General features: G+C 37.9%; 1 protein-coding gene across 1 annotated transcript in view; it reads right to left on the bottom strand.

The window, feature by feature from the left end:
- Positions 1-14,395, bottom strand: part of IQCM (IQ motif containing M) — a 439,185-nt gene extending 424,790 nt beyond the window's left edge. The window contains 3 exon segments of the mRNA XM_040251672.1: positions 2,920-3,187; positions 5,620-5,702; positions 14,362-14,395. Of these exon segments, the coding sequence (XP_040107606.1) occupies positions 2,920-3,187; positions 5,620-5,702; positions 14,362-14,395 (385 nt within the window).
- Positions 14,396-15,527: the final 1,132 nt, after the last annotated feature.

Genomic DNA, 15,527 nt, shown 5'->3' with positions numbered 1-15,527 from the left:
CTGTGGAAAATTCTGAGAGAAATGGGAATACCAGACCACCTGACCCGCCTCTTGAGAAATCCATACACAGGTCAGGAAGCAACAGTTAGAACTGGACATGGAACAACAGACTGGTTCCAAATAGGAAAAGGAGGATGTCAAGGCTGTATATTGTCACCCTGCTTATTTAACTTATATGCAGAGTACATCATGAGAAATGCTGGGCTGGAAGAAACACAAGCTAGATTGCCAGGAGAAATATCAATAACCTCAGATATGCAGATGACACCACCCTTATGGCAGAAAGTGAAGAGGAACTAAAGAGCCTCTTGATGAAAGTGAAAGACAAGAGTGAAATAGTTGGCTTAAAGCTCAACATTCAGAAAACAAAGATCAAGGCATCTGGTCTCATCACTTCATGGGAAATAGATGGGGAAACAGTGTCAGACTTTATTTTGGGGGGCTCCAAAATCACAGCAGATGGTGATTGCAGCCATGAAATTAAAAGACGCTTAATCCTTGGAAGAAAAGTTATGACCAACCTATATAGCATATTGAAAAGCAGAGACATTACTTTGCCGACTAAGGTCCATCTAGTCAAGGCTATGGTTTTTCCAGTAGGCATGTATGGATGTGAATGTTGGACTGTGAAGAAGGCTGATTGCCAAAGAATTAATGCTTTTGAACTGTGGTGTTGGAGAAGACTCTTGAGAGTCCCTTGGACTGCAAGGAGATCCAACCAGTCCATTCTGAAGGCAATCAGCCCTGGGATTTCTTTGGAAGGAATGATGCTAAAGCTGAAACTCCAGTACTTTGGCCACCTCATGGGAAGAGTTGACTCATTGGAAAAGACTTTGATGCTGGGAGGGATTGAGGGCAGGAGGAAAAGGGGACAACAGAGGATGAGATGGCTGGATGGCATCACTGACTCAATGGACGTGAGTCTGAGTGAACTCCGGGAGTTGGTGATGGACAGGGAGGCCTGGCGTGCTGCGATTCCTGGGGTCGCATAGAGTCGGACACGACTGTGCAACTGAACTGAACTGAACTCAGAACAGTAGCGCTGGTTTTTATTACAGTCGGTCATACTATACTATAATCACCTATTTATCCTCCTTAATCCAACTGTACACAAATTACATACATGAAATTTGAAATTCTTGAGGGCAAGAAACATCTTTTATCTCTATATCTCTCCCACAGTAAATAAATGTTGGTTGAACAATGTATGAACCCCACAATGGTTCATTTATGGCAGTGATCCCCAACATAAATCTTCAGTCTTAACCTGGTTCTTTCTAAGTAGCTCCATTTCCAACTTCCAACTGTTTATCTCCCAATGCATGTCTATTGAACAGGTCTACAACTGAATTGGTTATCTTTCCCATTCCTGTCTCCACCTGCCCTAAATCTGCTTCTCCCTCTGAATTCTCTTGATGATACCTGTTGAGTTTTCCCGTCTAGAAACCTAAGTATCTTTCTTGGGGAATTCTTTGGTTAAGCAAATTGGTGATAGGCAGGTTAAAAACATTAAACAGATTTCTTTCCTGTAGTATTTCTTAGAGCTTTCAATACATTAATCTTCAATATGAATCTCCAAGAAGTAAATGCATTTTTCAAACTTATCTAACCAAAGAACCCTTGTGTCAAGGTGAGTCACTCATGACTAGTGTTCTGAACACTACACTGAGAAACACTGCAATAAATCCCTCCTGGACACTTCATGCTTCACTCCTGCCCTACTTTAGGCCCTGCCATCTCTTATGTGGACCATCTCTTTCCTGGGCAGCCTCCTCTCGTCTCTTTCTGCCACCATTCTCTCCACAGGCCCTACTGCCAGTTTTATTTTTCTTGACAGAAAGAAGTAATCATACTTCACTCCTTCCCCTTCTCCCAGCTTTAATATCATTGGCTCTTGAATATACATGGGTCAACTCCTGGGTCTGCTATTATAATCGCATCAAAACCTAGTCTCACCCATCTCCGCAACTTCATTTCTTACCAAATCTCTCCTTCCCCAAGACATATCACTTTCTTTTGTCCTTTGGCTCTCCCACTGATCCAGATGGCCTCTCCTGTTCCTACTTACCTTTAATGAACTTCGCCTTAAAACCCATTTCTAATGAGGTCTCATCTGAGAAAGTTTCCCTCTGGCATCTGGTTGGTTACTCCTCAGTGTCTCCATAATCACTTGCACCAACTGTATGTCAGCTGTTGTCAGAATAAGAAATTACCCAAATATGTGTCCCCGCCACTACTCTCTGAGCCTTTTAAACTTTGTGTTTCCAACTCCTAACACACCGCCTGACACAGGGCAGGCACTCATTGAGTGAAAAAAATTCAAATGAATGAATAACATAGGAAGCAATAACAAAAGAGGGAAATGTAGATGAAGTTATGAAAGTTTATAACTAGAAATGTATTTTGAGAGGTCATTTATTCTGGCCAGGAAAACACATTAGTCTCAAAAAACAGTATTACTCTGCTTAAATAGACCTCCAGGTTCCACTTTACCGAAATCCTGATGAAGAAGAAACCTTTACCACAATAGGTCCTAAAGGAAACTCTATACCTCCCCCAAATCCTTTTACGGTCTTGGGGTAACATCCTCATCAAAAGCTCACCTACCCTAGCTACCCAACTCAACAACAGACCCCAGAGCCATGAGCCTCTGCCTGCTCTAGGAACTGTGTCTACTGGAAGAAGTGATCAACCCATTCTGTTCCTCTGCATTCCTCTTTCCACAAGGATGCCTTCTTTTCACCTTCTGATGGCTCCCAGAAGTTAGCAACTCTTCTAATCATGCCTCCCTACCTTTCACTGCTAGCATTTAAAATGTGGAGTTTTGTTTGAATGTAGAAATTTCATTACAAGCACACCATAAGCAAATAATTCTGCCTGATGGCTTGCCGAACTTCTTTGCTCCACCAAAAAACTTACCTTTCACAATTAGATCTATAGGCTCCTCGTGTTTCTTTTTTATATTAAAAATGTGTGGCTCATTGAAAGCAGTCCGTTGTGGAGGCTCCGCAGAAGGTCCGCTTTTGGAACGGTCCTTGGGAAAACAAATCCTTTTGTATGCTGCCTGAAGTTCTTGGACTGCATCAAGTGTTTCCTTTTTTTTGATCTCCAAAGGTATGAATTTGGTAGATTTTGGTTTCTGATGTTTATTTCTGAAGACATTTATAGAAGTACCTGGAACTTTATTCTATAAACAAAAATAAATTTAATTAAATTTAACTGTATAAAACTAGGTAACAAATTTGGTAATAAATTAATAAAATTATACCCACTAAATATATTTTACAAAGTACTTCACTGTATAAGACATTTACTTAAAGCACATGAAAATACTCAGATAAAGTAGATGTTATCTTTCATAGTTCTCTAAAAGCCCTTAACAAGCATAGGGTTATATTCCATTTAAAATATATATATAAATTTTTAAATAGTGATGCTTTCCTCAAATGTGATATTTTCTAATACAGCTTTAAAGTCAATTTTAAAATAGAAGTTTTCAAATAGACAAATAAGAATTCACTTTCAGCCATCTTTGGAGAATCTTCAAATGTCAAAAGAAAAAAAAAGATAATATCCTCAAAATTCTCTGTTGAATCAGAAATAACTGCTTACACATGGACATAGGTTCTTAGGGAAAGCATATTACTAATTGGATATGTATTTTAGATCCTTGCAATCACTTAATTGCTTACTAATTTTGACTACCTTGAGTAATAGAAAATAATATAGTCCCAGGTCTCTGATAGGCAGTTATCCAAACAATTATAATTGTTCTAGTCTAGTAATTCTCTAGCCCATAGATAGAACTGTGGCTCTTCTCCGTACAAGAAAAGGTTCAGACAAAGTAAACAGATGCCAACTCAAAATGCCAATAAGGAGGTTTCAGTACACTGGTATTACATTTTACCAAGCAGCCAAAGGTAGGATATTGTCCTCTTATTATTAGATAAAATTCTAAAAGTAGGTGAAGGTTCTAAGGCACAGCTATCTAACTCTGAAGAGTGTAAACTTTTCATCTCACATGCCTACCACTGAAATCCATACAATTTGTAAGTACTTCTAATTGATTAGAGGCAAAAATTAGTAAGCAATGTTAACAGTGTTGATTACAAGATTAAAACCACCTATGGTCAGTCTCAGCCTACAGGACCATTCAACACAAGCACATGTAAAAATTATAACCCTTCATGTACTGGCTATTTTAAATGATGCTGCAATGAACACTGGGGGTGCATGTGTCTTTTGGAATTATGGTTTTCTCAGGGTATATGCTCTGTAGTGGTGTTGCTGAGTTATATGGTAGAAACCTAAATGTCCATCGACAGATGAATGGATAAAGATGTGATACATATATACAATGGAATATTACTTAGTCATAAAAGGAACAATATTAGGTCATTTATAGAGATGTGGATGAAACTAGAATCTGTCATACAGAGAAAAGTAAGTCAGAAAGAGAAAAACAAATATAATATATTAATGTGCAAGTGTGCAATCTAGGGAAATGGTACAGATGAACGTATTTTCAGGACAGGAATAACCCAGAAGTACAGAACGGATCGGTGGACACAGAGTAGACGAGGAGGAATAAGTTGGGAGATTAGGACTGATGTATATGCACTGCCGTGTGTAAAATAGACAGCTAGTCAGAATGTGCTCTATAGCACAGGGGGCTCAGCTTGGTGCTCTGCGGTGACCAAAGGTGGGGAAGGGATGGGAGAAGCTCAAGAAGGAGGGGATATATGTGGACATATAGCTGATTCTCTCTATCATACAGCAGAAACACAATTTAAACAAATATATAATCCTCTTCCCCCTCAATAGGAAACATGGAAAAAGTTAAAATATTTATTTAAAAATATGGGGTTTTTTTCTTTAAAAAAATATTCAAAAGAGAGAACAGTGTGGCACACAGTAAACCATCCTAGATCTTCTCTCCCCTGTCTCCCCAAAGGGCCATCTGTCACAGCAGCCACTGCTCCCCAAAGTTCCCATCTCTCCTCTGGGTGCTCTCCTCCAAAATTTCATCCTGTCCCCTTTTCTCCTATCTCTTTGCCACCCCTTTCCCTTTCATTCCTCCCACCAGTCTATGCCATTAAGCAATTACTTATCGAGCTAGGCACAAGACTCGCTGCTAGGGATGCACCATTTAAACAAGACAGCTACTGCCCTCAAGGAACAATCAGACTGGTACACAGTCCTGATACAAAGTGATGTGGAAAAAGATACAGGTGAGTATGGCATGCTGGTGGCGTAGGAGGGACACATCTCACAGTGTGTTTTCTAGTTTAGCTTCATCTAACAGTGTTTAAAGAGGGATCTTTACTTGAGATATTTAATCCGAAAACTTCCATTGTAATTCAACAACAGAAAACATTAAAAATTAAGTTAAATTTACAAACTGAACATATATGTAATTAAATAACCTGTAGAGCTGAAAAATCTTTTATTTTTAAATGCAACCTGAAATCAATTTTTATAGCTAGTAAGGATTTCATTTTCTCTTCTGTCCAAAATCTATTAGGGTTCATGCAATCATTTGTAACAATTGTTGTAGTATACAAAAACTGTTATTAGTTTCCTGAAAAATACGATGTTAGTTAAATTCAAAACACTAACCTCATTTATTTTCTTATAATGTTGAGCAATGAGAGTTTTTGCTTCTTGAAAAAAATCTTGCTTGGGAATCTCTAATATAGAATCTGAAATAGAAACAGAGAAATGGTTTACTTTTTTAATGTAATTAATGTACTTTCTTAACCAAAAACGGCAAAACTATGAAACTGAAATTTGGAAAGTTATGAATCTTGCAGGATATTATAAAATGTGAATTATATAAGTAGCTGTTAGAATGCAAAAAAGTTAACATAATGTTCCTTCAACGTAATATTTTACTTAAATTAGCTTACAATGGTCAGAATGTTAGATTATCCTAAGTCCAGGGAGACCAAAGAAAACACACAGAATTGAAATCTCCTTTAGCTCTGAAAGCTTTTAAATATAGAAGACACAAATGATTGAATACACAAGTTATTAGTAAGTCTATCCAAGTTTCTATATCTGATGACTAATTAATATGACTGTACATTTCTTCAAGAGTATTTACCTTATAATTTGATAACATTATAACTGAAAAATAAAACTCAAAAGTTTAAGTTAATTTAGTAGAAATAGCACTTAAATAAAAAATATATATCTTCAAGTCAGTAGCATTATAATGATAACTATTTTCCTAAGATTCTTATTCATTTTACCCAGAGCTATGTATAGAGTTCTATAAAGTGAATTCACTCAGTCATGTCCGACTCCTTGTGACCGCATGGACTGTAGCCCACCAGGCTCCTCCATCCATGGGATTTTCCAGGCATGAAGACTGGAGTTGGTTGCCATTTCCTAATCCAGGAGATCTCCCTGACCCAGGGATTGAACCCAGGTCTCCCAGATTGTAGGCAGACGCTTTACCCTCTGAGTCACCAGGGAAGTCATAGAATTCTATAGCGTGTACATAAAATATATCATCTTAACTAGTCTTGTCTAAGATTTCCTCCTTATATATTTCCTCTCCTTTCCTTTAGCTGATTTTGATGTTTATAAGTGTTTCTTGGCTTTCTTCTCTTACCCTGGACACAGCAAAATTTCAGTATATTACTTATCAAATCAGCTTTTCAGTCTGGCCAGCATGTTCCCCATTTCTTTAACTATACTTCCTTTAAGTAACCTTAGGATCAACATTTTCTCTTCTTTTCACCTACTCAAACTTTAAGCATTTAGAAACTCCATCTTCATGCAGATTAAAACCATAATAAGATACTATCTTAGTCTGTGTGGGCTGATACAACAAAGTATCAGAGACTGGGTAGCTTGTAAACAACAGAAATTTATTTCTCTCCATTATGGAAGCTGGAAGTCCAAGATCAGGATTGGCAGTATGGTCAGCGAAGGGCCCTCTTCCTGGTCAAAGACGTCTACTTGTATCCTTACTTGGTGGAAAGGAGTAGGAAGGTCTCCAGGGCCTCTTTTATGTAAGCACTCATCATGACCTAATCACCTCCCACCAAAGACCTCAACCCCTAATACCATCGTCATATTGTGCATTAGGATTTCAACATATGAATTTTAGGGGGACACAAACATTGAGACCATAGCAGATACCACCACATGCTCACCAGTATGGCTAAAATTAAAAAGACTGGTAACAGCCAATGTTGATGAGGCAGTGGACCTGCTGGAACCTCACGTGTCATCAGTGGAAATACAAAATAGGATAAATAGTTTGGAAAAGCTATGGCAGTTTCTTATATACACCTAATATACACCTTCCCTGCGACTGAGCGATCCCACTCCTAGGTATTTTCCAAAGAGAATGAAACATGTATTTACAAAAGACTTGTACAAGAATGCTCACAGCAGCTATATTCATAATAAACTCAAATTGGAAACAGCCAGATGGGGATCAACAAGAGAACAGCAGATAAACTGGTATATCATGCAATGAAATACGACTAAGCAACAAAAAAGGATCAAACTACTGACATACATCACAACATGAGTGGATCTCAAAATCATTATGTTATATAAGCAAAAACATTATGTCAAAAAAACAAATACTATATGGTTCTACTTAAATAAAGTTCTAGTGGAAATATAGCTAATATATAGGAGAAAAACCCAGAACAGTGATCTTCAAGGCTCACTGAGAAGGGACATGAAGGAAATTTCCAGGGAGATGACAATGTTCTATATCTTGATATACAATAGATTACACAGCTACGTTATCATAACTCAGTGAATATATATTAAGATCTCTGCTTTTCATTGTTGTACATTTTACATTAAACGAAAACTATTTAAAAATATTGAATTCTGACTAAGGCTATGTATGTTGCTTGATGAATAAATATGTGATAAATCAAATAACATAAAATATGAATGGTGAGCACTGGGTTGTAGGCCTATGGGTATTGATTTAAAATTTTTTCAAGCTTGCTATATGTTTGAAATTTTCATAATGAAACACTGGAGTAAACTCTTTATTCCTTCACAAAATTTCCCCTTGTTTTTCACCATGCAGACTCACGGGCCAGGGGCCACTGTTACTTCGGGGCAGTGATATCCTGAGGAGGGAGATCCAAGCAGTGAATGGGAGGAACAGCTAGACTCTTAAGCCATTTGAACAGTGCTGGGTTAGGAGAGAAAGCATCTACTAAGATATCCCATCATTGGGATGAGGCTGTCACTCTGCAGTTATTAAAGAAAGGGCATCTCCCTTTGCTCCCTGTCTTCTCCCTTCCACCTTCTCTTACCCATAGAAAGCATGTCAAGTCATCACCAAATTCAAATCTCCCTGTGCTCCCACATTTGCCACTGTATCTGCTCACATTCAGGGCTGCCTACATATTTCTAAGGACAATGATTGATGGATTTTTTTCTTCTTTGCAAAAGTAGTTGTCAAGACTTCATGCACACAGTTGTGAAGAAGTGGACATACTCTTCAAATAAACTGGAACACAAAGTCACATGTAAATCACAAAATGGTTCATATAAATGTCACCATTCAATGTCATAGGATGCAGTGTCTTCACATCTAAGAGATAGGAGTTAAGGTATTAAAATTGTCTCTTACACCAAGTTTCAACTGAAATCTATTTTGAAGGGGCTTTTAACCAGACCACTTAGGTCCCAGTTCAAAGGCAGTGATCTGTTCCAAGGTGTGACTCCACAAACTGTCCTCTTTTTTTTCCCCTCTCAAGACAACCTTTCCTCCTCTAATTTCCTTCCTCTAACTAATCAAACCCCCCCTACAACTACTTATAGTTACAATATTGTCATGGGTCATACATGACAAACAATATTCATGTATTAATATGTAAAATGATTAAGTCATTAGTTTTTGGTGAAAATGTATGTTCATAAAAACCATTGCATTTTCATTCCACAGAAGACCTTAGAGATGATCTCATCTTCATTTTCAGGGAAAGCTCTGAGACACAGGGAGGCCAGCCGCCTTCTAAAGTCAGCACCACAAGGTGCTGGTCTCCCGAATTGCTTGCTTTCTTTTGGTTTTGGGTTTTGGTTTTTTTTAACACATCTGCTACTTTTCCTAATTATCACACAGTCCTTGTGAGTTCTGGAGACTCCTTTGACATATGGCTGGTCACCCTAATGGAGTACTCACATTTCATTGACATTTTCTGCTAAAACTGAGTATATACATCCACCAAAAATTGATATGTTGAAACTTAATGCCCAATGTGATAGTATTAGAAGGTGGGGCTTTGGATAAGTGATTAGGCCATGAGAGTGGAGCCTCATTACTGAGATTAGTACCCTTATAAAAGAGAACCGGAGAGCTAGATAGCCCCCTCCCACCATGTGAGTATTATGGTGAGAAGACATCCATTAATGAGGGGGCAGGCCTTCACCAAACCTCAAATCTGCTGATGCCATGATCGTGGACTTCCCACCCTCCAGAACCATGAGAAATGAATTTTTATTATTTATAAACCACCCACATTATGATATTCTGCTGCAGCCTCCTGAACAGATTAAGACATTTTCATGTCAAGCCAGCAATCATTCTGCCCCTCTTGTAATGTGCTGAGAGAGCCATTCTGCTTTCCCTTTCATGACTAAAACCTAGCCTTTGACAGCGGAGCTTAAATTCCCAAGGCAGCATTTTCTTCCTCGCTGGGCTCCTTGTTGACCAGTGTGTTCAGTATTCACCATCAGAACAAGGCCTGGGATCTTCCTAAAGGGGCAGAGAAGGGCAGCCACCAAGAATGACTTCACACAGATCTAGAGATCGTGCTACCGAAGATATGGACACCTTGACTCCAAATGAGCAGTCCTGGGCCCTCACTGTCATCTAAGGTCCTGAGGCAGCTGTTATGATCTTCTCACATTACTAAAAAGTAGCCTTTGAACCAAAGAGTTAAATATTGAAGGCATCACAAGACAAGTCATATCTCAAAGCCTCAGAAAAGGCAGAGATAGTGTGTTCTTTGTTTTTATAATATCCAAGGATAGGTATATGTTCAACAAATGAATCTAAAATTGCAAGAAATTAAACAACTTTGATGTTAAGAATTTATCAGTTAATAATCTTTGAGGCTTTTATTTCTTTGTTCACAATGGGATAAGTATGTAAGCATGCAGCCTTTATATGTACAAGTGCACATTATAACTTCAATTATTAAAAGGGAGCTGTCAAGGTCTCCTCCCTCTCTGTTAAAAAAAAAAGTCTGTCATTAAAGCTCTATTTGAAAATACATATCCACAGCATACAAAATGATTTTTAAGAGCTCTCATTCCTGAGGTGTACTATTTTGCTCTGAATTTCAATTTGTTCATGAACTATATTTTATTGTCCTTAAACCTTCATTTTCTCACTTGTAAAATAGAGATAATAATAATAATACATATTGCACAGAATTGTTTTGAAGATTACATTGGACTGGGTTACAAAGCATTTAGCACAGGGCCTGACACATAATAAACTTTCAAATGGGACCAATTATTATTACTGTAGTTATAGTTGTATCATTTACTGTCATTGGGCCAAATTTTACCCAACAGTGTTTATATAATACTTTCATTAATCAATCCTCATTACTTCAATAGCACAAAGATAAATTTTAACTTTCTAAATTAGTTTGAAAAAATCTAGTTTTATTATAGTCCTTTTTATCCAAAACTAATTCATGAATAGGTTTGCAAATAATGAAATCTCTTCATACTTTGGTTTCAAGTTACTAAATCCCCAAAATGCAATAAAAAGTCATTATAAGTAATAATAAATATTTTATGGTAAAGTTCATGAAGAGGTTGAAATAGTCATATTAAACTGATCTAAAACATGAGTGTAAATATTAATATCACCATAAAGAAAGAAAATGAATCTCTAATGACAAGTGATTTCACTAGCCTAAAATATTTTCTTACACTTATTTTATCTTTTTTTAAACTCACTCTTCATATATCACCAGTTTAATGCTATTGTGATTAATAGTTCATAGAACTTCAGATTTCTCTCAATGCTTTATAGAATCTGTTCAGTTGCTCTAGTTAATTTGAAGTGAAGACACTGGAAGAAGATCTAATTATGGAAACTATGTCAGAAAATGAGTCACTGGCCATCTCTTGATTAAGCAAGTCTTTCATTAAGCAAGTCTTTCCTGCATCCAGAAAGACCTGGGGCCTAACAAACATGTGTTTCTTATAATCATAACAAAATAACTGCCCTTAATCACAAGATTCCCATTTTTCTCTACAGACAGGCTGCATTCTTCAGAAACTTCACAACAGTTTACTAAGAAGGTTGCCTACACAAAGATGTATGGCCATATGGCTAAGGCCCCCCATGCTTGTATAGTCAGAGTCAGTGTCTGAACGCCTGTGCTTGATTTCACAGGTGTTAAAAAAGCAAGAAGGAAGCAAAGAAAGAAAAGTGAGTGCCAAAGAATTGATGCTTTTGAACTGTGGTGCTGGTGAAGACTCTTGGGAATCTTTCAAGGACAGCAAGGAGATCAAACCACTCAATCCTAAAGGAAATCAACCTTGAATATTCATTTGAAGGACTGGTGCTGAAGCTCCAGTACTTTGACCACATGATGTAAAGAGCTGACTCAATGGAAAAGATCCTGATGCTGGGAAAGATTGAGGGCAGGAGAAGAGGGTGACAGAAGATGAGATGGTTGGATGGCATCACCGACTGAATGGACATGAGTTTGAGCAAACTCCGGGAGATGATGAAGGACAGGGAAGCCTGGCATGCTGCAGACCACAGGGTCACAAAGACTCAGACACGACTTAACGACTAACAAAAACAAAAAAGCACTAACTCACATTCAGTGATGGAGAAGGAAATGGCAACCCACTCCAGTATTCTTGCCTGGAAAACCCATGGAGAGAGGAGCCTGGAGGGCTACAGTCTATAGGGTCCCAAAGAGTTGGACATGATTGAAGCAACTTAGTATGCATATTCAATAAGACTCAGTTTAGTATATATTTTCTAATTATCTACTAAGTCCTAGGTGTTGTTTTGGTGCTAAATGCATTGAAATAAATAAGACCACTTAGTATCCCAGCCTTCTAGGGGCTTAGAGCCTAACACCAGAAAAATTGAAAATGAGTATCATGACATTTAGTATCATACTGTCACAGAGGCCATCATACATCACTAACACCTGCTGTTGCCAGTTCACTCAGTATGAATTTCCCTTTAAAGATATAAGGCTTTTCACATTGTATTATTAGAGGTAAGATTTCAAACAGGAAGGATCCCAAGAGAAATAACACAATGAATCAAATCGAGACTCAGGCAGCAGTTTTAAAGTTGTGCTTCATCAATTTCACTGCCTTGGGGGCTCCTCTTTACTCAGAGCAGCTTAGACTTTATCTGTTTTACATATCTGAGCTCTTCCTAAGTTTTATTTTGTAGGAAAAAAAATTCCTTGGCTAAAAATAACAAGCATACAGCAAACAATTACAAAACAAACAAAGGGTTGGGGAACCAGAGAAACTTAGGAGGAGAGGGAGAGGGAAGCTAGAACTAGGAGCCTGTAACTTGCTCTTATGCAGAGCTGTAGAAACTGGGAAGTGAAGAAATGCCCAGAGAGACACCTCTAATAAAATAGTTTACATTTGATTCCATGACTTTTAAGTGAAGAAAACAAAATTTATTTCTAATTTCTTTTGAGAAAGAATGTTAAAACCAAGCAAAGTCTAAATTTCAAGTGGCATACGGCTTTTCATCATCTAAAAGCCACATTCAACAATTTTTTCCACAACCCATACTGCATTAAGACTCAGCTTTTCAATTTTAACTTAAAGGCATTCTCTTGTCTCTTATAGATACAAGGTTACTCACTTCCCCAATTATATTCTCCTTAAGCAAAATGTCTTATTCTCTTTGCAACAATGAATGACTAATAACTTTCTTATGTACCTCAGGGAGACTACAATTTACCCCTCTTCCCCCAAAAAATCACTACATTCTCAGACTGGGGTTAGGTTGCTAAGAAGATGTAGGGGGATTCCAAGCTCATAGAAACAAGACTTCAAATCTAATTTAAGTAATTACAGGCATGACCCAAAGACAAAGTCAAGCTCAAGAACATTCCTCCTCCACTTCCTGGATCATCCTCCTTTTCTACCCTTTCCATCTTGAAAAATGTGCTGTATTATCCAAATAGGAAGAGTGTTAAGGTGATTCACACTGCACTATCTATATTTGTAACCCTGGACAGATAGATGTCAGATGGCCTGTATCACAGACTGCCTGGGTACAGGAACCAAGTGAAGGTAATAACAAAACAGAAAATCTTAATCATCCCAGCTCTATGTTCAGCACCAAACATTCCTCAATCAGGCCACATAAGCCTAAATTTAAGACTACTTGAAATGTTGCCAAGTCTAGTGGTGGTTTAGTGGCTAAGTGTCCAACTCTTGAGACCCCATGGACTGTAGCCCACCAGGCTCCTCTGTCTGTTGGAATTTTAGATAAGAATACTGGAGTTGGTTGGCATTTCCTTCTCCAGGGATCTTCCCGACCCAGGTATCAAACCCAGGTCTCCTGCATTGCACGTAGGTGCTTTACCAACTGAGCTACCAGGGAAGCCAAATCTAGAGCAGCTCTAAATGAAGTATACTGTGTACCCCATTTCTAATTTAAAATTTTCTAGTAGTCACATTTTCAAAAGTGAAGAGATGAAATTAATTTTAATAACATATAATAACTGTTATAGGATATTTTAAATAAAGCATATATAAACTATCATTTCAACATTAATCAATATTAAAAATTAACAAAATATATTCCTTTTCTTGTTCTGTCTTTAAAATCCTGTAAGTATGTTGTACTTACATACATCTCAATTCAGATGCCAAATTTATATCAGAAATACTTTATCTCTATTTATAAAATGTCCACTTAAAAACATAGACTCACATGCCCAATCAAGCTGCTCCAAACATGCTTAAAAGTGTTCCAATAACTGAATTATCAGTTTTTCTATTGAAAGTAAATTGAATTAAAATTAAATACTCAGTTGCTTACTTTCACTAGCCACATTTCAAGCTAGTCAGTTAATAGCCATACATGACTACTGAAGACCGCATCAGACAGTATATTCAGTTAAGATGAATATATATATATATGTGGAATATAATATATATGTAGAGGAACACGTGCTCTACATCTCTCAAGTTGCTCTACATCTCTCAAAAGTTGGTTATATTTAAATAAAGGGAATGAGATGGATTCTTACAGGTTTGCCAATAAAGTTAGCACTCTGAGAGTTTATAACCAATAGAGTTGTTAAGCACCAGTCGCTGAGTTGTGAGGTAAGAACTGATACTCACTTCTTGCTTTGTTGGGTTCAGCCTCTGCAGCCATGGTGGGCAGCTAGGGGACCCTTCTCTTTTGAAGGTGAGCCTCCAATCCCTAAACACAATGACATAAAGTAACTCAGTGATGATGAATGCTTATTTTTAGCTATTTCTTGTATTCATTTATGAACAGGATGAATGAATAAATGTTCTAACACATCACTCCTCTACTCAATACCTTCCCTTCCCAAAGACAATAATAAAACATCTAGCACTGTGTAGGGCTCTGGATTTTATCAAGTGGTTGTATACATATTTCCTCACTCGGTCCATACAACCCCAGAACTCTTGTCCCACTTTCAGCAGAGGTGGCACCTGGAGCTCAGAGAAGTGAAATACCTTGTCAGTGAAAAGTTACTCAGTGGTAGTATAGAACTCAAAGTCAGACCTTTGGGCCCAAGTTCTTATGCATGCCTACCTGATTTCTCACAATTTTCAAACTAATATCAAGATAATACTTGGCACATACCTTATACCTTCTCGCCTCGAGCTTACACACTTAAGCTGAGGTTTATGCTAGTTTTCCATTCAAAATGTCCTGTTCTCACATCTATGTTTATTTATAGCCTACCTATTCTTAAAGCATAGATTCGAATACCATCTCCAGCCTCTAACTATCTGTTCCTCCCTTAAACTCAGTAGTTACATTGTCCATGCCTCTCACTTGAAATGCATTATAGGCTTCAGTGTAAGGAACTAAAACGTCAGAGTAATAGATGAAAATGAAGTCCATAAATAGGTATAAATTAGACTCCTACTGCCTTGCACCAAACTATACTTTATACCAATTTACTCAACCCAAGATGACAATTGCCTGGAAAGATGGTAGTGTTGTCTGGTCACTCAGTCGTGTCTGACTCTTTCCAACCCCATGGACTGTAGCCCACAGTCTCCTCTGTCCTGGGATTTCCTAAGCAAGAACACTGAAGTGGGCTGTCATTTATTTCTCCAGGGGATCTTTGCGACCCAGGGATGGAACCCATGTCTCCTGCTTTGGCAAGTGGACTCTTGACCACTGAGCCACAGAGTGGGGCCTAAGCATCTATATTTTTTAACATTTCCCAAAAGATTGAAATGTGCGGGAACCAGCGTGAGGCACTCCGCCCATGGCAAAGGTCATGAGGAAGGAGGCTTGGCAT

This window comes from Oryx dammah, unplaced genomic scaffold, assembly GCF_014754425.2.
Source record: "Oryx dammah isolate SB20612 unplaced genomic scaffold, SCBI_Odam_1.1 HiC_scaffold_12, whole genome shotgun sequence".
NCBI lineage: Eukaryota > Metazoa > Chordata > Mammalia > Artiodactyla > Bovidae > Oryx > Oryx dammah.
This window is presented reverse-complemented; position numbering and strand designations above follow the sequence as displayed.